This window comes from Falco cherrug, chromosome 4 (assembly GCF_023634085.1).
Source record: "Falco cherrug isolate bFalChe1 chromosome 4, bFalChe1.pri, whole genome shotgun sequence".
Taxonomy (NCBI): domain Eukaryota; kingdom Metazoa; phylum Chordata; class Aves; order Falconiformes; family Falconidae; genus Falco; species Falco cherrug.
In genome coordinates this window covers 46,793,077-46,814,984 of record NC_073700.1, presented here as the reverse complement: position 1 = coordinate 46,814,984, position 21,908 = coordinate 46,793,077, and the positions used below count along the sequence as shown (strand labels likewise).

Below are 21,908 nucleotides of genomic sequence, written 5' to 3'. Positions count from 1 at the left end.
CCGGAGCGCCGGCGCGGGGGGGGGGGGGGGGGGGGGGGGGGGGGGGGGAAGGATTGACGCGGCGACACTGGGGACCGGGTCCCGTCCCGTCCCGTCCCGTCCCGGGCACGCACTTATAGACAGACACACACACACACACACACCCCCACCCCTACACCCCCCCCACCCCTTACACCCTCCCCCCCCCCACCCCTACACCCCCCCCACCCCTACACCCCCCCCCCACCGCCATAGGCAGGCACACGGGCGAGCATCACCCCATACACACGCATACACAGATGCGCGCACCCCGGCCCGCACTCCCACCCACGGGCGCCGCCGGCCACGCGCACCCGCGGCCACGCGCACAGGCGGGGCACACGGAGGCGCACACCTCCCCCCCCCAACCCAGTACACCCCCCCCCGCTCCCCTCGCCCCGACCCCCGGAACCCTCCGCAGCCGGGCCCGGGCCGGCCACCCCCAGCCCCGCTGCCGGCAGGTGGCCCGCTAGACGCGGCCCCGCCGTGGGGTCCCGGGCAGCCCGGGGGGCAGCGGCAGGGGGTCCGCACGCTGCGGGAATGGCACCCCCGCGGCCGAGCCGCTCCCGGGGTTTATCCAGGTGCTCTGGGCGGTGGAGGGGCTGCGTTACCCCACGGGTGGGTGTCACGGGTGGGGGGCCAGGGGCAGCGCAAGGACCCCAGGGGGGCAGCTAGGGCCGGCCCATCCTGGCAGTGCCACGGAGCCCACGGGAGACAGAGCTGGGAGCACCCCGCGGGTGGGGGCCCAGGGCCCTGCAGCCCACCCCCCCCTCACACCCCCCTCTGGCAGTGCCCTGTGGGAGGGGGCTCGTCCTCCCTGGACTGTTGGACACCCCCAAACAGGAGTGAACCCCACAGAGGCCTGGGGTCCCGCAGGTGTCAGCCCTGCTCCCACAGAGCAGGGCTCTCTGACCACCCCCTACCCCCCCCATGCAGCCCAGGGGTGCAGCACTGAACCCCCACCCTTGCAAACAGCCCCCAAGAGCTCCAGCATCTTCTCTGCAAGGCTGGGAACAGGCCCGAGCCCCGGGGGGGCAGCCGGGGTCCCCCTTCCCCCCGGCTTGGGTGAATATTTGGCTTTTTCCTGTTTCAGGTTCGGCAGCGAAGCCGATGAGGAAATAAGGCGGCGTCACACGCGCCCTCCTGACAGTTGGCCCCGGCGAATGTGGCCGACGCGGTGACTCGTGTGCTGGAAGCCAGACACCGGCCACGCCAAGCGAGGGGCCACCGAGGCCAGGGGCTCGGCCGCCCCCCAGAACCATGTTCTCCCGGAAGAAGCGGGAGTTGATGAAAACCCCCTCCATCTCCAAAAAGAGCCGAGCAGGAAGCCCCGTCCCACAGACGCTGCCGGTGAGTGCCCACCATCCCCCCCCCCCCCCCCCCCAAGTGGGGTGGGGGGCGCAGCACCCATGGAGCTGCTGGGGAGAGTTGTGGGGTGGGAAGGGGGATCTGGGTACAGCCAGGGGGTCTGCGAGGAGGAGGAGGGAGCTGAGGAAGCACCCTGCTCGCTGGGCCTGGGGGGGAGGATTTTTCCCCAGGTGAAGGGGAGGGGGCAGCTGCCTGGGGAGGCGGGAGGGCAAGGAGGGCTGGGGGCAAAAAGGGGGCTGTGGCAAAGAGTAGGGAAGCCTGGTCGTGGGTGGCTGCGGCCGAGTGTTTGGGGAGGGCAGAGAAACCCCCAAACCTCCCCGGGGAGAGGGGCAGGAGCGGGGGGATGCCTGTGATGGGGCAGCCCTGGTACCAGGGCTCTGCCATTTCTCTGTGTACTTGTGGGCACCCCCGCCTCACTGTGGGGGTGGCCGGCAGCCGGGGCCCCCCTGCGCACCCCAGCGCTGCCCGTCCTGCGCCTGCGCTGCGCCCGCGCCCCAGCCCACAGAGCATGGGGAGAGCCATGGCCGGCGGGGCAGGGGCGACGGGGCCTGAGAGCCCACCCGCCGCTCCTTAGCTGGGGGCACCCATCCCCTTCCCCACCCTTCTCCCCGACCCCCTGGGGGAGGGCCTATGGGTGGCAGACGGAGGGATGCTCGGCCGGGCGGCTGGGAGGAAGAGCTACAGCCCCTATCTGGCGGGGCGCCGCAGGACGGGTAAAGCCAACTCGCCCAAACGCTCCCTGGACTCGCTGCCCCACGCGCCCGCCGTGTGGCTGACGGTACGGCCGGGTGCACCCATGGGTGCTGGATGGGGGGCACTGGGGTCTCCAGGGCCACTGCACCCCGGGGTGGGACAAAGACAGGCTTTTAAGGGCTGGGTTGGCCCCAGCCATTTTGGGGCGGGGGCCTTGGGCAGCCCCCTTGCTGCCCCACAGTGATCTGGCCAGCCCCGGGGGCAGAGCGGTGCTGAGTTGCCCCAGTTCGCTCTCCCCCATGGCAGCCTCGTGCTCTCAGCCAGCTCGGTGTCTGCCCCACCAGTACCAACGGTGACTTCCAGCAGCACCCGGCTGGGGATGCTGAGACCCAGCACACTCGTGTCATATCTGGGTGCCTGGGGGTTGCTGATGGGAGCTGCTGGAGGGGTGAGGATGGGGCCCCCTCCCCGTGCCACAAAGACACTTGCTAGATGCATGGCCCCCACTAGATACACGGCCCTGGAAAGCGCCATTAGTGCCGGTACCAGCCCCTCCCTCCAGGCAATGTTACCCCTAGAAACTGGGGGCTCCCTCCAGCTGTAAACATCTCCAGAGAGTGGCCTGGGAGGGGACCCTGGGAGGTGACCCCATTCCTGCCCCATCCCTGGCCGAGCAGGGGCTGTGCCCGACCTGGGGATGGGACAGGCAGAAAGAGGAAGGGGTGTGCGGGGCCAGATCCTACTGTGCCAGGGTCCCCAGGACCCCTGGAGATGGGGAGCTTTGGCATGGTGTGTGCTGGTGGGGACAAGGCAGTGTCACCCAGATGGTCATTGTGTGACCCCCAGGACAAATCTAGAGCCACAGGGGCTGGGGGGTGGGGGTGGTCAGTGGGGGCTGTGGGGTGCTCCTGTGGTCTGGTTTTGGAGCTGATGCTCCTTGCAAAACCCCTGGGCTGGGGGTGGTTAATCCACTGGGAGCCGGGAGCGCTGGGCAATGCCAGGGCTGCCTTCGATGTGGTGGAGGGGATGGTGGGGATGGTGGGGATGGTGGATGCGGCCAGGCGAGTGCCCAAACCCTGCCAGCTGCTGTCCCACCCTTGTTCCCTTGAAGGTAGAGCCACTGCCTTCACCCTGTGGGGTCCTGAGGCTGTGCCCGCCAGCCCCCACCCCAAATCCCCAAAGGGCTGGAAACACTGGAGAGGGCTGTGCCTCGTCCCCGTGCCGCAGCAGGGCAGGATGGCTCTCAGTCTCTGCTAGGGTATCTAACTGGGGAAACTGAGGCACAGCACAGCTGCAGGACCTGGCACCAGCCCCTCAGACACCAGCCCATCCCTCCAGGCTGGTGGAGTGGGGGGTCCCGGGGTGCTGTCCTCTCCCTGCCCAAGCTGGGGTCCCAGCCGTGCCCCGCAGCACTGGCTGTGCGTGCTGGGACCTCACGCTCATCCCTGCTCCCCAGGACCTCTCCCGCAAGGATTGCCTGGAGGCACCCGGCACCGGCCCTGGGGAGCTGCCCCCTGCCAGCTCCAAGCTCAGCACCAGCCCCAGCACCGCCGGTACCCTCAAGCGCCCCACCAGCCTCAGCCGCCATGCCAGCGCTGCCGGCTTCCCCCTCACCACGGCGGGCCCCAGGCCCATGGCCAAGGGCCACAAGACCCCCACATCCTACAGCCCCATGGACGGCACGGAGGGCCCCTTCATCGACACAGAGGACATCTCCCAGCTGCTGACGGATGTGGCCCGCTTTGCCGATGCCCTGGAGAAACTGCGGGATGTGGTGCTGCGGGACGGTGAGTGCAGGGATGCTCCCAGCTCCTGCCAAGGCAGCACCAAACCGCCTGCCTCCCCGGGGACAGTCCGGACCCACGGGTGGGGGGTCTCTGCTTGGGTGGGGGGTCTCTGCTTGGGTGGGAGGGGACTGGGACCCCCAAGGGGTCGTGCTGAGCTGCGGGAGCCGCGGGTAAGAAGGTGGTGGGTGGCTGCCGGGAGCTCAGAGCCAGGATAATGTGGCTTCCTGCCTGCAAGCTATTTTCATCCGCCCGTTTTCCTGTTTACAGCACAGTGGTGCCAGCTGCCTGCCAGAGCCCCCGGAGCCCCAGGGGGTGCGGGCATGGCCCCCCAACCCCACCGGGCCAGCCTCACCAGGGCAGCCGGTGGGATGGGGTCAATGCGCCAGCATGGGGCCGAGTGGGCTGCACGGCCATGGGTGGGTGTTCATGGCCACCCACCCAGGAGGGAAAGGGGATGGTGACGATCTCGTGGTCCTTGTGGCGAGGTGGGGCTGGGGGGGGGTCACATGACACTGTGTTTTCGGCACTGGCTTTGCAAACATGTTGACGCATCCCCACTCACCATGGAAAATGGCAGCACCCAGCCTGGGGCACCGCTGCCCACGGTCCCAGCGGCCGGATCCACGGTGCGGCTGGGGTCTGTGCTGCTGGGGGGACCTTGGGATGGCAGCTGGCAGGGTGATGCCCCCCAAAGTCCCTGCAAAGGTTTGGGCATTACAGGGCAGGGAGGAAACAGCCCTGAGCTGGACGGGAACCGTCCCGCTGCTGTCCCCACTCGGGGTCTGCGGTGATTGCTGGACCCCATGTGGGACAGCCGGAACGGTGCCATCCCCAAGCTGGCAAAGAGACAGGGAGAGGTTGGGGCTGACCTGCAGGATGCAACCATGGTTTTGGGGGCTAAGTCTCCCCTGCACCCATCCATCCTCATTCCCAGCCCCACTGGTGTCCCCACTTTCTACTCTGGAAGGGGCCTGGAAATGGGAAACAGAGGAAACCCCTTCCCAACCCTGAGCAGGGGGCTGGGACAGGGAGCAAGGTTTGCCTATCCAGGCGGTGGGTGCCAGTCTCCCACCCCAGTGCTTCCCTACAGGAGGGTGCTCATCTCCTAACAAGGCTGTCAGCACCCAGCCCCAGCACCATGCTGGCGGGGAGTCGGGTCGGACCCCTGGGCTGGCAGCTGCAAGCCCACGGAGGGGACAGTTCCCTGGGAAGGACCTTGTGGGACTCGGCGAGCCCGGCTGGATGGGGCACAGCGCAGGACAGACCTGCTACATCCCTCCAGTGGCTGGGAGCGCCCGTCCGGCGGGAGGGAAGGGAAGGAAGTGAGGAGGAAATTCCCAAACTGCTTTCAAGGGAAAAAATTACTACTAAGGACAAAATGCCTAAAAGGTCAGGCTGCCCCAGGCCTGCCGCTGCGCCGGGCAGGGGACACACTGGCTGGGGACATACCGGACAAGTGGGAGGTGGCCATGCCAGTCCTGGGAAGCCCCAAAGCCAAGGGGATGGGCTGCATTGTCTGGGAGCCTGGTGGGACCCTGGCTGGGATGTAGCTGGCAGGGGATGGATGGGAGGCTTTGGGGACGGGAACACAGGGCACGGTTTCATCCCCCATCCCCCCCCCCCTTCTCTTGCAGACCCCAAGGAGCCCCAGCGGCCACTGGCCCACGAGTGCCTGGGTGAAACCCTGCGCATCCTGCGCCAGGTCATCAACAAGTACCCGCTGCTCAACACCCTAGAGACCCTGACAGCCGCTGGGACCCTCATCTCCAAAGTCAAGGGTGAGACCATGGGGCTGGGAGCTCTGCCCCCTCCCCTCCTGCCCCGTGCCAGGGTGTGCAGGGCCCGGGGAGCCCAGGGGGAGAGGCAGGGAGGGCGAAAGCATCCTGCTTGCTGTGTTTTAATTTTAAGGATGATGTAGTATCAGAAATGACAGAGCCCAGATCCCTGCCTGCGGGTTTCCAAGCACAGCTGCAGGAAAAACACTTAAATAATCAGATCCTGCTCCTGGCAGCACCTCGTGTTTATAAGAGCGGGGTCTGTGGCACCCAGATCCTTGCCAGGGCACTGCCTCCTGCCCACAGCAGCAGCAGCAGCAGGGAGGGGGACAGCCGCGCTAACCGCAGGCAGAGCACAACATTCTGCGTCACTGCGCTGCTTCCTGGACACCGAACAGCAACCAGCAACCGCGCGGGGACAGGAAACCTCGGGGTGGGTGGCAGGAGGGCTGGTGTGGGGCTGGCCCCACGTGGGCCTGGGATGGAGTCAGTTCAGGCTGTCCACATGCCCGGGCAAAGGGGTGGGAGCGCCCACCTTGTCGGGGTGGGGGGGCTCAGCACCCCGCAGAAGCTGACCTGAAAGGCACCAGGGTCTGCCCAGAAGCCTTGTCTGCCGGCAAAGGCATCACGAGTGTCCCTTGGCTTGGGTGTCTGCCAAGTGCCGTCTGCCACAGCTCCCACTGCCGCTGATGGTTCCTCTTTCAGCCATGGGCGAGAGCCTTCCTGGAGGAAGCCATCCCACCTCGAAGCAGGGGGCTCTGGGGGTGCCAGCAGGCAGTGGGACAGGTCCACAGACAGCAGCGCTTTTCCAGCAGCCCTGGGTAACGGGAGTAAACAGAACCGTGAGCCAAGGGATGCTGGCAGGGAGTCAGTCCTGGGAGCAACGCGGGGTCAGCGGCACTGCGCTGCACTGGAGAAAGTCCATCATCCATAGGGATGATCGTCTCCTCCCCACTGCTCCCTCAGGCTTGGCCCAGCCCCAGCCCCCCAGCAGGGCTGAGCTGGCAGGTCCTGCTGCTGCCTGAGACAGGGATGCGCTCGCAGTGACAGGGCTTCTGCATCTCCTCGTTTCCAGGTTTCCACTACGAATCCAACAATGAGACAGACAAGCGGGAGTTTGAGAAGGCCGTGGAGACCATCGCGGTGTCCTTCAGCAGCACGTAAGGGACTCTTGGCCAGCTGTCACCTAGATGGATCCCATCACCTCCACCCCTCGCCCCATCCCCTCCCCACACACACAGCCCCAGTGACCATTGGTTTGGGGGAGTGGTTTGAGGACCAGAGAGACCCCACGGGGAGGGCAGGTTCACTCCTCCTGGAGGGACCCCCAAAGCCTGCTTGAGCCCACAGGCTCATCGCCCTCTACGGTGCTGGGCTCTGCTCCTCCACCTGGGCTGCCAAGGGCATGGGGAGCTGAGCTGATCCCCGCTGAGAGCAGAACTGCAGCTCTGATACCCCAGCCTCACCCGGTCCCTTGGATGCGGGTCGGGTTCTGCCAGGTGACAGCCCTGCTTGTCACTGCCCATCCTCCCTCTGCTGAGCCCAGCCGTGTTCCTCTTGTCACAGCGTGTCGGAGTTCCTCATGGGGGAGGTGGACAGCAGCACCATCCTCTCCATCCCACCCAGTGACCAGAACCAGGTGAGTGATGCCCGCTCCCATCATGGGGGTCTCGGGATGTGTCGGGGCGCTCAGGCCCGGCCCAGGAAGGGGCTGAGCCCCCAGCCCCAGACGTGGGATCCCCAGCTCACCTCCAAGCCTGGTGGAGCTGGGTGTAGGCTTTGCCTGCTTGCTCCTGCCCTCACCACCATCCCAAGGAGGGGAAAAGCCACCTGGCAGCTTGATCCAAAGGGCAAGGTGGATCGGGAAGGGATGGAGCAGCTCTGTCAAGAGGCGTTAAAGAGGGCTCTGGTCGCTCTCCTTCAATCTGCCCTGGTCTGGTGTGTGCACAGAGCAAATTATTTCTCCAGCGACATTCCCCTTAGCTCCCGGCCACAGGCACAGCAGACTTCCAGCAACAGCAGAAAGGCTCCAGCAGCTCCGGGTTTCTGTCTCCCCTCCATCCACCAGCCCCTCCGACTACTCCCCTTTTGTCTGATCGGTCCCTTTTCTTTCCCAATTCCCACAGAGTATGGAGAGCCTCTATGGGGGCATCCCCGGGCCTGGAGGGGATGCCATGCCTTCGGGCATGGAAAGCTATGACACAGGTAAGCCCACAGACTCTGGGTGCAGGGTTTGGGGTGGTAGGGTACCTGCCTGAGCAGATGGGCTGACAGGAACCAGCATCTTCCCCACCGCTGCCATGGTCCTGAGCTGCACATGGCTTCTTGGCTGAGAAAAGGCAGCAGAGCTGCTGCTGGCAGCGGGGACACCAGCACAGCGCGGTGCTGGCACAGATACGGGGAAGTTGGCACTGAAAGCTCGGGGAGCTTGCAGGGGTGAGCCGGGCTGTCCTGGGGTTTTCCCAGCTGTCCCAGTGCTCCTGGGAACAAAAAGGCACATGGAGGGAGCAGGTCAGTGAGCACAACAGCAGGAGCACATTCAGCATCTCTCTCCTCTTTCTCTCCCCATCTTCCCCTGCATCCCATCACAGGCCGTCCTCCGGCCGAGGAGGTGGATGTGATGCTGCAGCGCTGTGAGGGAGGGGTAGATGCTGCCCTCCAGTATGCCAAAAACATCTCCAAGTACATGAAGGACCTCATTGGATACCTGGAGAAAAGGACCACGCTGGGTGAGACGGGGAGCACGGTGGGTGGGTCCTCTCCAGAGTGGGGCTGAAACCCTCACGGCAGCGTCAGACCACATCGAAGTCCCCTATGATAAGAGAGATGGAGGCAGTCAGACCCTGCAAGGGCAGTGGTGATCTTCAGGACTGAAGTTCCTGATTTATTTTTCAAAAGGAACCCAATCAGCAGGGAAATCCCGGCGTCTCATACGTCTTTTTCCCTTCCCACGTTTTTCTTCCAGAGATGGAGTTTGCCAAAGGGCTTCAGAAGATGGCAAACAGCTGCAAGCAAACCATCAGTCAGGAGGTAAGTCCACATGTCCCTAAAGCCACCAGCATCCAGGCTGGTGGGCTGTGTCAGGAGCAAGCAGCCCTGGAGAGCTCGCTTTGCACGGCCCAGGAGAACAAGCGTGCAGCTCTCCAAAGCTCTCTGCTTGGCCAAATTCATGGGTCCAAACCAGAGCAAGGGATAATGCCGAGACCCTGCAAAAGCTCCTCCATCAGTGGCCAATGCTTCTGCCCTGGACCTGCCAGGTATTCCAGCAGGGAGAGCCCGGGCAGGCTCCCACGCCAGATGTGCCCCAACCCCCGGCTCTCCAGCCCAGGTACTGGGCAGGAGACACCACAGAGCCCTTCCAGCCTCCTCCAAGCAGCCCCTGGGCAGCCCGTGACTGCGCTGTCTTGCCCAGGACAGGGCTTGCACCAGCAGCAGGAAGCCAAGCCGAGCCTCTGGCTCTTCTTCCCTGAACGCCGTGCTGCAGGATGCGTCTCCTTTGGTTCACGCTGCGGTGCTGAGGCTCAGGATGCTGCATTTTCTTGTTCCTCAGACCAACATGCCTTTCCTGTCCATCTACCTGCTGGCCCTGGAGCAGGATATGGAGCACGGGACGTCGGTTCTGCAGGCTGCCATCACCCTGCAGCACCAAACATTCCTCCAGGTGAGAGCACAAAGGCCGTCTCTCCCCGGTGGCTGGGCAGCGAGGGTGGCTGGTGGTCTCCTTAGTCCTTCTGCCACAGGCAGCTCTTCCAGAATTTGGAATCCTGCTGCTGTTCGGCTCAGCCGCAGCTTGGGCTCGGCATTCCCTGGCTTTGCTCCGGCCTCGGCGGATCAAGGAGCCCAAGCTCTCAGCCAGCTGCTGGGTCCTTTGAGGGGTTAGATACAGGGTCTAGGAGAAGCCCCCCCAGTCTGGAAAATCGAAGAGCACCCCCTTACTGATCCCCACCTCATCTGAGGCCTCTCTGCATTGCCACTTCCCCACCTCCACCACCACCAAGCTGCACCATCTCCCAGGGATCTGGTGTCCTGCCAGAGGGTGGATCTTGCTTAGCTCGGGCTGGAGGGAAACTGCGTCTGGCAGCACAGCCCAGGCTGCAGATTTGTGTCCATGGCACGAGCCCTCCCATTAACCGAGCCCAGATGTGCTGGGGAATGGTAACAACGGCCACAGGGAACTTCTCCTTGCAAAGCCTTTTGCAAAGGGAAGAGCGATGAGCATTTAGCTCAGACCACCATGGGGGTTGTTTCTCCCTCCCGATTCAGCCGCTAACGGTAAGACGCCTTGAACATGAGAAACGGAGGAAGGAGATCAAGGAGCAGTGGCACCGGGCACAGAGGAAACTGGTGAGTAACAGCCCCCCTGGCATGGTGGATCCTTTGAGGGTGCTGGACCCCTTGCCCCTCCCCGGTGGTGGTAGATGCTTTGTCCTTGGGTGCTTCTGGTGTGCTGGGGGGTGCTGGAGAAGCGTGGGGGCCCTGGGAGCTTGCAGGAGGTAACCATCCCCTGGCAGAGCTCCGTCCTCACCTTGGGTCACTGTCTTCGCTGGCAGCAAGAGGCAGAGGTGAACCTGCGCAAGGCCAAGCAGATCTACATGCAGCGCAGCGAGGAGCACGACAAGGCCAAGTACATGGCAGTGAAAGCGGAAGAAGAGCAGCAGAACACCACCAGCAGCATCACCACCAAAACCCTAGACAAGAAGAGGCGGCTAGAAGAGGAAGCCAAGAACAAGGTAGGAACATGACGGCTCTGGGCTGGGGCTGAGCATCTGCCTGGCAAGAACCTTCTCCCTCCTCGCTGTCCTAGCACAGGAGCAGCCCTGAGCTCCCCGCAGATCCTCGGACACAGCACGGAAATGCCTAGAGGCATGGGGTCCAAGCGCAAAGAGCAGTTCCCCTTGTCCTCCTTACCCATGAACCGCTTCCATCCCTTCCTCTCCCACCTCTCAGGCAGAAGAGGCAATGGCCACGTATCGGACCTGCATTGCGGACGCGAATACCCAGAAGCAGGAGTTGGAGGATACCAAGGTGAACTCCCTGCGGCAGATCCACGAAGTGATCAAACAGAGTGACCAGGTCATCAAGATGGTGAGTGGGGCTTGCTTGGGATGGCCCCCCAGGTACGGGGATGGCCGTATCCTGCCCAGGAGGGGTTCAGGTGATATCCAGGTGGTGCAGAGCTCTCCTCACTCCCTTGGGCTCTGCAAAGCCAATGCTGAAGGCTGCAGACCAAGCACCGCTCTGTGCTCCTGACTTCTCATCTAACCTGGAGCTCTTTGTCTCTCTCTTCCTTGCACCTCAGCTCACAAAGCTCACGTCTGATTTCCTTCTACATTCTTTTTAGGCTACAATCTCCTTCTATCAGATCATGCACATGCAGACAGCTCCGCTGCCCGTCAACTTCCAGACACTGTGTGAGAGCAGCAAGCTCTACGACCCCGGGCAGCAATACGCCTCTCACGTCAAGCAGCTGCAGCGAGGAGACGAACCTGACACCCAGTACGACTTCGAGCCCTACGTGTCACACAACACCTGGTAGGAAAGGAGAAGGGGAAATCATTCCCGGTTTACATTCATCCTCTCTGTCACTGGCAGCCTTCCCCTGGGCTGGCACTACCTCTGCTGCACAACCAGCATGCTTTCAGCATGCCTGTGGGCGGCTCCTGCTGGGAATACTGGGGCTGGACCAGCTGGGAATTCCCTTCACATCCTCCGATGGATGAGACAGGGTAGCTAGTATTTAAGCGAGGACAGTAAAACCGACGGCAGGACAGCAGCCATGAATAAGGTTTTCAGGTGTCCATCCCTCCCACCCACTCAGACATGACCTTTTCTCCTCCTCGTCGCCCACCAGGTCCCCCTTCACTCGGGCGCGGAAAGGCAGCTTCAATGCCAATGATTTCTCAACAAACACCGGCTCTGACGGGGCCGGGCTGCCCAAGGACGGGACCCCCTCGGAAGGAGGTGCAGGAGCCAAGGAGCAGCAAAGTGGGGCCCCGGCGGCTGAGCGGAGAGGTGAGCCTGGAGCACCCACCCCCACAGCACCGCTTGCAGCAGGCTGCATCCTCCCCACGGTCAGGATCAGACCCCGACCTCCATGGGTACTGAGGGGGGCTTCTCCTTGCAGCAGGAGGACAGGCTTGGAAGCCTTGCAGGCTGAATTTCCTGAAAGATGCAATATCAGTTCTATGGGGTTTATTTGCTGCCCAGTGCTACCAAACAGACCATTCTCCACCTTCCCATCTTTCTTTCTCTTCCTGGGTGTGTTACTGAAGGTATCACAACCGCCCCAGCCCCTCCAGCAGCCTGTCAACAAGAAACCGAGCAGCTTCCTTCAGTAATTTCAGTGTCTCCCGGAGTCCAGGCTGTTCTGCCGTGTTTCTCTCCTGAACACAGAAAACAATCTCAAATAGGCTGTGTGTTTTCCTCTGCAGGTGGTAGGGGACACCAGGTCCATAAATCCTGGCCAACCTCCATCACTGAAGCTGACAGCAGCCTGGATTCCAACACAGGTAGTTACCGAAAACAGCCCAGGGTGGGCAGTCCTTCCCCTTCTCGGATGCTCAGCCGAAACCTGGAGCATCAGAGTTAGGCAGTTATCTGCCGCGTAATAACATCATGGTGTAAATAACTGCTCCAATCCCCATCTTCAGCGGGACGGGATGGGACGGGACGGGATGGGATGATGGGACAAGACAGGGCAGGACAGGAGGAGGAACCACTGGACCTTTGCACTATGCTGGCTGCAGCCCGCTCCCTTGCAGGGCAGCTCCCCGTTTCCCGTTTTCTCCAGAGGCAGCTCCGCCGGCAGTGCCAGGCACACGGCTGCTTGCTGGGGGATTCGGCCGCATGCATCAGAGCGTGCTCAGAAGAGAAGCAACGCTGGCAGTAGCCTCACTGGCTTGTGGGTTTTCTTCTGGCAGGTGAATTCAGCCATAAACTCCAGCGGCTGTCGTCCAACGGCACCATGTCCTCCAGCGAAGAGCTGGGGGAGAAGGACGAGAACACCACCCCCTTTGAGCAGAGTAGGTGACCACGTGGCAGATGACAACATGCCGTGCGCCCACACAACACCCAAAGCTCACTGCGGGTTGGCTTTCCCCAAATTCAGTAGCTCTGGAGGTGAAGTGGACAACTGCCGGGAGGATGCCTGGCAGTGACCCCTGGAGGAGCCCACAGCGTCGCCTTTGCCAGGGGATGAGCTCTGCTCAAGCCAGTGGGAGCAGATGAGCTAGGGCTGTATGCCTCGGCGTACCAGTTAGCTGTGGCACCACTAAACCACAGGATGACAGACCAGTTGGGGTGTGAAGGGACCTCTGGAGACCACCCGGTCCAGCCCCCCCTCCAGCAGCTCTCCCAGAGCAGGCTGAACAGCCAGGCAGGGTTTGAACATCTCCAGAGGAGACACCGCAGCCTCTCTGGGCAGCCTGGCACCCTCAAAGGAAAGAAGTTCTTCCTGATATTCAGGTGGAAGAACTGGTGCATCCAGCTGGTGGTCTCCTCTGTGACAGCGACCCTTCTGCTCAAGCTTTGCTTAACCTTGCCTCCTCAGGAGCCAGGACGCAGATGCATTTATTTTTGTTCTGCTCACAGGCATCAATGGCATCACCCCAGAGATGACGGCTCCAACAGGGCCCTTCCGAAACATTGGCTTGTCCAAGGCTGCCCAGACTCATCGGCTGAGGAAGCTCCGTACCCCTTCCAAGTGTCGGGAGTGCAACAGCTACGTTTATTTCCAGGGAGCAGAATGCGAGGAGGTAAAGCTAGGAGAGGGGGAAGAGAGCTTGGTGCATGGAGCAGATGGACGATATGTCCCATGGAGGGGGTGAGCTCACCGCTGCCTGTGCACGGTGCCGTGATTCGCTGTGTCCCGGATGAGAGCAGCGTGCTGCAGCGCAGCTTTGCACTCCGGCATCAAGGATTCACTGTAGAAATTCAGCCAGGAGCTCTGACACACGCGTTGTCAGAACCATGGATGCAACCACAGCCAGGAGTTGCCAGCTGGCTGTGGAAGCAGAGGTGCCAGCAAGGAGTTTGGGGCAGGACTACCTTAGCCCAGCTCTAACCTGTGTGTAGGAAGACGTTCCTCCCTGGGGAGGGGTCCACGCGCTTTGCATTGGTCCTGCAGTGTCTCCAGGGCATTTTTCCTGGCTGCCACCAAGCTCAAGGAGCTCCTCCATCTCCAAGTGATGCCTGGTGGCTCCTAGCAGCTGCCCTTCCCCCTGCCCCACGGTGCTGTCTCTCATCCCCACGCATCCCCCTGTGTTTTCCAGTGCTACCTGGCCTGCCACAAGAAGTGCCTGGAAACCTTGGCCATCCAGTGCGGCCACAAGAAACTCCAAGGGAAGCTGCAGCTTTTTGGGCAAGACTTCACAAAGGCTTCTCAGAGTAGTGCCGATGGCATCCCCTTCATCATCAAGAAGTGCATTTCCGAGATTGAGAAGCGGGCACTGAAAACCAAGGTGACGCACTCTCTCTTCCCTCTTCTTCAGCTGGGCTGGCTCAGCTCCCTTCTCCTGGGTCCATCTCCTGCCTTGCCATGATCACTGATGGACCCGTTTGCCAGATGACTGGGAGGGCAGGAAGCCCTGGAAAGTCCCAGTGGATAAAATTGCCCCCGATATCTCAAACTCTGACCTTGGAAACTCTCTCCTTTTTCTTCCCAATGAAGGAGGAATGACAGTGATGCATGAGCTGGAAGGGAATGTTCCAAAACGATGCCTGAGGGGCACTTCCAACCCCAAAAGGAGAGGACGGGAGCTAGAAGCTCACTATCTCCTGCAAACACAAAGACAAACATTCCTCCTCATTTCAACTCTGCTTTTCTTGCTTTTACAGGGCATCTACCGAGTTAATGGTGTCAAGACCCGTGTGGAGAAGCTTTGCCAGGCATTTGAGAATGGGAAAGAGCTGGTGGAGCTGTCCCAGGCCTCCCCTCATGATATCAGCAACGTCTTGAAGCTCTACCTGAGACAGGTACGGTGCTGCTGATACCTCCTGCCGGCGGGGAGGTGGCCAGAGGATCTAGCATCCCAAAAACCCCAAACTTGCCTTTCCTGAGCCGTCTCTGGCAGGAGGAAATCTGCACAAACTGGGCTTCATAACCGTGTGGCTGTGGGTGGTGAGAGGGGTCCCTCCCGGCTGGGCGGGGGTCAGCGGTGGAGATGGGAGCATATGCACGAGTGGGGACGAGCAGGCATGCTGCGCTGCCTCCGAGCTGCCGGGTTTCTGCTCTGGGTGACCTTCATACAACTCTCCCACCGGCACTTCGCCCGGCTCCCCCGCCACGGTGGCAGCGGCATGGCCATGGCCACCCACAAAACACCACGTCCCAACTGGGGAACCAGGGACATAACAAGGGAAGGGACCCAGCAAAGGTCTCTCTGCACAACAGAGCCAGGGCTGAGCTCACGTCACCCCGAGCAGGGCTGTGCCCCTGGGGTCACCCTGCGGGGGGCTCAGCCCTGTGCCATGCTCCTGGGGTCACCCTGTGGTGGGCTCAGGGTCACCCTGCGGGGGGCTCAGCCCCATGCCATGCCCCTGGGGTCATGCTGTGGTGGGCTCAGGGTCAATCTGCGGTGGGCTCAGCCCCATGCCGTGCCCCTCAGATCATGCTGCAGTGGGCTCAGGGTCACCCTGCGGTGAGCTCAGCCTCATGCTGTGCCCCTCAGGTCACCCTGCAGTGGGCTCAGGGTCACCCTGTGGTGGGTTCAGCCCCGTGCCGTGCCCTGCCACCCGCAGCAGCTCTGCCCCAGGCACCCTCTGCTCCCGGCGCTGGTACCCAAACTGGCAGTGCAAACAGTGTCACCCACATCCTCCAACAGCCACCACAAGGCAGAAGGAGACAAGCAGCTTCTCCTGCACCCTGCAGCCTTACCACTTAACTCTTTAGTGCTGCTTCTCTCTGAGGGCCAGTGTAGCTCCACAGAAGGGCTCCTGCGTGTTAACTCGGGAATCAGGCCCAGCTCCAGCAAGGAGGCTTGTCCCTGGGTCCCCTGCACTTGAGAAGGGCTATGAATTGCCCCCGTAGTTTTTCCAGAGAAGAAAAGCTGAGTGGGAAAGAGAGGAAGAAATCAGTCCTGAGCCACGATCCAACCTCTCACTGCAGAGAAATGGGTTTAAAGTCCCTCTGTAAACTGCTGGAGTGGAGGGAACTGCTCCGCTGTTCGAGGCAGCTGGTCCCCAAATCCATGTTTAAGCCATTCTGAAAACATCCCCAGCCCTGCAAAACCACCAATTAGTTAAAGTGCTGCTCTGGCTGCTTTATACAAACCTCAAAGCAGGAGTTTCCGCCTAAGCCAGCCCCACCTTTGCTGCAGGCTGTGCCGGTGACATCCTACCTCCCCCAGCCCACAATCCATCCCTGTCCTCCTCCCGCTGCTGCCGTGCCCACCCCGGGCCAGGGCTTTTCTAGGGGGGAAAAAAAGAATCCCTTAACCTTGACCCAGCAGAGAGCACCCACGGGTGGAGCAAACGCTGCTTTTTGCTTGGACCTCCCAGGTACTAATTGAGGAGGGCAAACAAGGCTGGATTGATGCTCTTCAGGAGATGGATAAATAAACATTACCTCCTGGGTAGCAGCATTTGCAAGTGTTGGGGATGTTTCCTTGCTGGTTTTCTCAGCTCAGCAGCGCTGGGCAGGTTGAGTTAAAGAATCAATTAGCAATATTCGAGTGAGCGGAGGTTATCTTTATTCGGCAGCACTGGGTGCATGGGGGATCGCGCCACCAAAGTCATGCACCCCGAGGGGACTTTTCAGTCCCCTCTTTATACAAGCAACTCATACATATTCATTAATTTTTCCAGGAAATCGTTTACATATTCATTACAATTCCAGGAACTCATTTACATATCTCACTAAACTAGTGACCATGATTTAATTCCTTGTCTTTGCCACGTTGTATAAACAACAGGAACTTAGGACCAGATAGCCTTTTTAAAGGTGACAAATCCAAGGACTTAGCAATTAGTCCTGCATGTTAGCAATAAGGGCCCTTGGACGTTTCCCAATTTTTAGATAAACATAATTACATTATCCTATAGATAAGTGGTACATCATTCATCATTCAGGGTCTAGGTCTGGCGGTGGGGTGACCCTCCTGGCACGGCTCTCCAGCACCCATCTCCCTGTTCTCGCTTGCAGCTGCCGGAGCCCATCATGCCCTTCCGTATGTACAACGAGCTGATGGGCCTGGCCAAGGAGAGCTTACAGGGCGGCGAGGCCAAGGGCAAGAGCGGGAAAGGGGGTCCCGAGCTGGTGGACAAAGGAGCAGACACCGACAAGGTGGTGGTGAACCTGGTGCTGAAGCTGAAGGAGCTGGTGAAGGAGCTTCCCTGGGAGAACATGGCCACGCTGCAGTACCTCCTGCAGCACTTGAGGAGGTGAGGAGGGCAGGTCCAGAGCCCATGTGGGTGCTGGGGCACCTTCCCTTTCTTCCCAAGAGTGCTGCCGTGGGGACAGCCCAGCTGTCCTGGGAGCAGGGAGGTAGATCCGTGGCTGCAGCTACTTCTGTGCCACTCACAGAGCTCGCGTGTGCCACAAGAGAGGACTCTGTGCTGCCAGCCCAGCATCTCCTCCAGCCTGGATGCACCAGGGTGAGCCCTGCCCGTCCACCCATCCCTTCTCCCTGCTTGCTCTCACAAGTTCCTCCTCCTCCTCCTCAGGATTGTGGAAGTGGAACAGGACAACAAGATGACCTCGAGCAACCTGGGCATCGTCTTTGGGCCAACACTGATGCGCCCGAGGCCCACGGATGCCACTATTTCCTTGTCCTCACTGGTGGATTATCCCCACCAAGCTCGCATCATTGAGGCGCTCATCATCTTCTATTCGACCATCTTTGAGAACAAGGAGCCCACGGTGCTGGCCGACCCCAGCAAATACGTCCCAGATACCAAGGAGGAGGCAGCCAGCTGCTCCGACCTGGTAGGAGTCCCTGGGGAAAAGGGAGCACCTTTAGGGGATGTGGAGCTGGCCCGCAGCCCTAACACCCCCCGCCCCCCACACCCCTCTCCTGAGCAGGGTCCCAGCCTCATGCTCTGCCCTGTGGCTGGCACCGGTGATGTTCCCCATCCCTGACGTGCCAGGGTCCAGCCAACACCGTTGCCTTTCTCTTACAAAACTTGCCTTGCTTCGTCACATCCCCGCGGGCATCCCACTCCACCTGCAAGCAATTTGCTGCCCCAAAAGTCCTGTCTCAGTAGGTGAGACAGGCGGGGTGTGTGTGGGAGAATGGAGCCTATGCGCTTTTACACAGGGATAAAAAAATGGCATTTTGCCAGTGAACGTTTTCTGGAAGCACATCTCGGTGAATGAGAACGTTTTCTTCCCCTCCATGCCCTCACCGCTGTACCCCTTCCTTCCAGGGCAAGGCAGGCTCCCAGCCCACCACTCTGCCCGGCAGCCTCCCCTATCTAGAGCTGCCTTTGGAGAAGGGGAATTTGCGGTACGGCGCTGACTCATTCACAGGTAAGTGAAAGGCACCCAGCATCTCCTCCAAAGTGGGCACCGATCCCTCGGGAGGTGCAAGACACGTCCCTGGTGGGCACAAAGCCCTTCCCCTGTCCTGAAGACCCCACATTTACATGTCCCTGGTGGGCACAAAGCCCTTCCCCTGTCCTGAAGACCCCACATTTACATGTCCCTGGTGGACACAAAGCCCTTCCCCTGTCCTGAAGACCCCAAATTTGCATGTCCCTGGTGGACACAAAGCCCTTCCCCTGTCCTGAAGACCCCAAATTTGCATGTCCCTGGTGGGCGCAAAGCCCTTCCCCTGTCCTGAAGACCCCAAATTTGCATGTCCCTGGTGGGCGCAAAGCCCTTCCCCTGTCCTGAAGACCCCAAATTTGCATGTCCCTGGTGGGCGCAAAGCCCTTCCCCTGTCCTGAAGACCCCAAATTTGCATGTCCCTGGTGGGCGCAAAGCCCTTCCCCTGTCCTGAAGACCCCAAATTTGCATGTCCCTGGTGGGCGCAAAGCCCTTCCCCTGTCCTGAAGACCCCAAATTTGCATGTCCCTGGTGGGCGCAAAGCCCTTCCCCTGTCCTGAAGACCCCAAATTTGCATGTCCCTGGTGGGCGCAAAGCCCTTCCCCTGTCCTGAAGACCCCAAATTTGCATGTCCCTGGTGGGCGCAAAGCCCTTCCCCTGTCCTGAAGACCCCGCATTTGCATGTCCCTGGTGGGCGCAAAGCCCTTCCCCTGTCCTGAAGACCCCGCATTTGCATGTCCCTGGTGGACACAAAGCCCTTCCCCTGTCCTGAAGACCCCAAGTTTGCTGAGCAAAGCTCCTGCTGATGCCGTGGTGGTGATCTCTGTCCCACAGAGTCTGGTGACCGCTCTGTTGACTCTGACTCCGAGCTGGAGGACAGTGGGGAGCTGCTGGCCGCTGCGGACGGGACCCCCCGAACCCAGCTAACGAAGCAGGGCAGCGAGACCAGCACAGACGAAGCTCAGTTCTGTGATGAAGGGAGCGAGGGACAGCGGAGCCGGAGCTGCAGCATGGGCCAGTCGGATGCGGAGGGCACTGCTCCCCGCTGCTGCAGCCCCCCGGGAGAAGAGCAAAGCGATGCAGAGGAATACCCCGAGAGCCGCCTCGCCGCTGCTGACACGGACTACAACACAAACCAGTCCAACAATGCAGCCAGGTGCCACAGTGGCCACCAGCAGCAGCCCTGGTTTATCTGAGCCACAGAATAGAAATCCCGTGGACCCTGGGATGGGACAAAGGGACAAAGCCCAGGAACTCCCCAGGCGTAGCGATGTGGGACGCTGCAGTGCTGAGGGGTGGGGAGGGAGGGTGCGGAGCCACAGGCAGCTCAGGGGGCTTTGGTGTGTCAGCTGCAGGCAGGTCCTGGCTGGTTCGTGGCTGGAGCTTTCACATGAAACCCCTGAGCCCTCCAGCTCCCGACGGGGAGAATCGGGTCGGTCTGCTGCGACTGCCGACGGAACCCACCTCCTGGAGCAGGGCAGATCCTACTTGTTTGGGGCTGGGCAGGAACCCAGGGCTTTGCTGTGCCCGTGCCAGGTCATGGGCTTAATTCTTGCTGCGCTCCTTAATCCCGCGCCTCTACTGCAGAAATGGAGACAAGATGAGTCAAAGGATCGGATCATCCTCGCTGGCTGCAGCCGGGAGGTGACGCAGGGAGAGTTGCCCCGTGGCTGGCAGGGGGCAGGGGACATGGCCAGGCACGGGCACCACACGGACACAGGGACACCTGGCTCTGCCACCTGGGGGGCAGCACCCCGGGCAGGGGACACAGCCGGAGGGGCACCAGGTTCGGTGCAGCCCAGTAAAAGCCACCGCACCATCTCTCACAGAGCCAGCCTTGGCTCCAGGGCTGTGGCTGCACCATCTGCCAGCCCCTGCAAGGTACACCCATCACTTCTAACTGTCTGTACCAGGCAGCCAAAGGCCAGCAATGAACCTACTGCCTCAGCACCTCCAGCCAACACAGGACTCAAGTGGCCACGTGCCTTTGCCGGCTCGGCTGACGAGGTTTGCGTTGCTGCTCATATTTATGGTCATTTTTCTACTCGGCAGGAGCTGCACAAAAGGCAACCCACAGGCTGTGAGCAAGCTCAGGGGACGGGATTTCCTGGCTGCAGGGTCCGGAGCATTGCCTGATCTCTCAGGGTTTGGGTTTTTTTGACAGATGTTTGACCTTAAAAAAAAAAAAAAATCTAAGCTGCCAGTCCAGGACTACATGTCTACTCTTCCAGTGGGTCTTGAGATGGAGCTGGGCAGAGAGCAGGTCATCCAGGGGCGATGCCTCCTGCTCAGGACCACCATGGCCTGAATCGAGTCACAGCCCCTGCCAGTGTAAGAGGCTTCTTTTTTTAGTTGTTTTTGGTTTGGTTTTGGTGGGTTTTCTTGTAAATTGATGACCTTTCAACATGAATCCACTACCTCTGCTGGCAAAGGAACTTAAAAGGGTTAAACAAGACCAGCCAAAGTTTTTTTTTTTCTCTTTAAAGTTATGAGACTTTTCTGCACTGAAGCATAGAGAAACAAGTAGATATTCTAGCTTACAAAGAGCTGAAAGCTGTTTCCTTCTATTACCCTGTTTGTTTTGTACCTGGGCTGCGCTCCTGCCTCTGCCATTAGAGCCTCAGCCCCGGAGGGCACGTGGCGAGGGAAGACCAAGAGCTCGGGACAGACACCCAAGGGCACCTGGCACACCAGCAACTCCCAGCCCACATCTCCTAAGAAATTGCACAAATCCAAAGCTGTTTTCTAATAATTAGCCAAACCCTTCGTGATGAAGATCATCATGAGATGCTGGGCTCCAGACCGTCCCTCGCTCTGCTCACGCGCCCAGACCTCCCTGCTCCGGGTGTGAAGAGACAGCGAGGGGGAAGGCAGAGCCGGACCTCGGGCCGAGGAAGCCCAGTGAGCGAAGCAGCAGCGATGTTCTGGCTGAAGAGCAGTGCTGGGGGCACTGTGCACCTCACTCCTGGGTGACCAGCCAGACGTTTGGCCCCGTAGAAGGTCGGTCTCCAGCAGAGGGGAGAGCCTGGGTTAAGGGCTGGACTTGGTGAACTTGAAGGTCTTTTCCAACCTGAATGATTCCATGGTTCTACCATTACAGTTGCCAGAGCTCTCAAAGACTAATCGGAAACACAGCTCAGCATAGTAGGTCAAAGGTACACAAAGCCAAAGTTAATTTACAGCTGAATGGTTTATAACTGAGCCAAAGAAGAGCTGGAGATATCTGCTAGACATTTTTCCAGCAGGTCATTTCCATGGTAGCAAGAGTAAGGAGGTCGGCTGCCCCCTCTTGCTACCAGCACTGCTACAGGCGGTACCGTGTGTGTTTGCGAGGATGGATGGTGGTTGAATGCGAGTGAGGGAAGGGACAAAAGCGATGCTTGAGCTTCACATGGTAACAGCCACCCTTCTCTTGGTATATAAATTCAGCATGGGAAAAGTCAAGCGTGTTTGTTATGACATGCCTGTACTGCTGTATGAAGCTGCGTGACATGTTTTGCTGCGTTCAGATTGACATGCTTCCGAAAAAAATAAATAAAATCAGTGTGTTCAAACCCATTTGTCCCAGAGATCAGATCCTTCCAGACTCACACACCCATGGCCGCAGGAGGCTAAGCACTGTAAGGAAATACTCCCACGTATTTCTAGCAAGTAAACTGAAGTTTAAACACCCTCAGAGACCTGGAACAGATTAAAATGAAAATGACTGGGGGGTGATATGCAACTTTCCACGGCAATATCTGAGCACCAAGGTCTCAAAACAAGGTTAAGCTAAGGTAAGAA

At 60.2% G+C, this 21,908-nt stretch overlaps 1 protein-coding gene across 2 annotated transcripts; it reads left to right on the top strand.

The window, feature by feature from the left end:
* The first annotated feature begins 1,135 nt into the window (after positions 1 to 1,135).
* Positions 1,136 to 21,683, top strand: ARHGAP45 (Rho GTPase activating protein 45). Of its 2 annotated transcripts, none has more exons than XM_055708090.1 (23): positions 1,136 to 1,368; positions 3,536 to 3,866; positions 5,501 to 5,644; positions 6,717 to 6,801; positions 7,208 to 7,280; positions 7,768 to 7,846; positions 8,233 to 8,370; positions 8,607 to 8,671; positions 9,192 to 9,302; positions 9,905 to 9,985; positions 10,192 to 10,371; positions 10,589 to 10,726; positions 10,983 to 11,173; positions 11,493 to 11,653; positions 12,073 to 12,150; positions 12,562 to 12,663; positions 13,232 to 13,395; positions 13,912 to 14,100; positions 14,477 to 14,614; positions 16,782 to 17,020; positions 17,303 to 17,564; positions 18,005 to 18,107; positions 18,960 to 21,683. In XM_055708090.1, exons 1-23 carry the CDS (start codon positions 1,279 to 1,281, stop codon positions 19,319 to 19,321), a joined length of 3,504 nt encoding a protein of 1,167 aa, XP_055564065.1. In that variant the 5' UTR covers positions 1,136 to 1,278; the 3' UTR covers positions 19,322 to 21,683. The 2 variants fall into 2 exon arrangements, with proteins under 2 accessions (XP_055564065.1, XP_014142708.2); XM_014287233.3 differs by lacking the exon at positions 1,136 to 1,368 and adding an exon at positions 1,867 to 2,164.
* Positions 21,684 to 21,908: the final 225 nt, after the last annotated feature.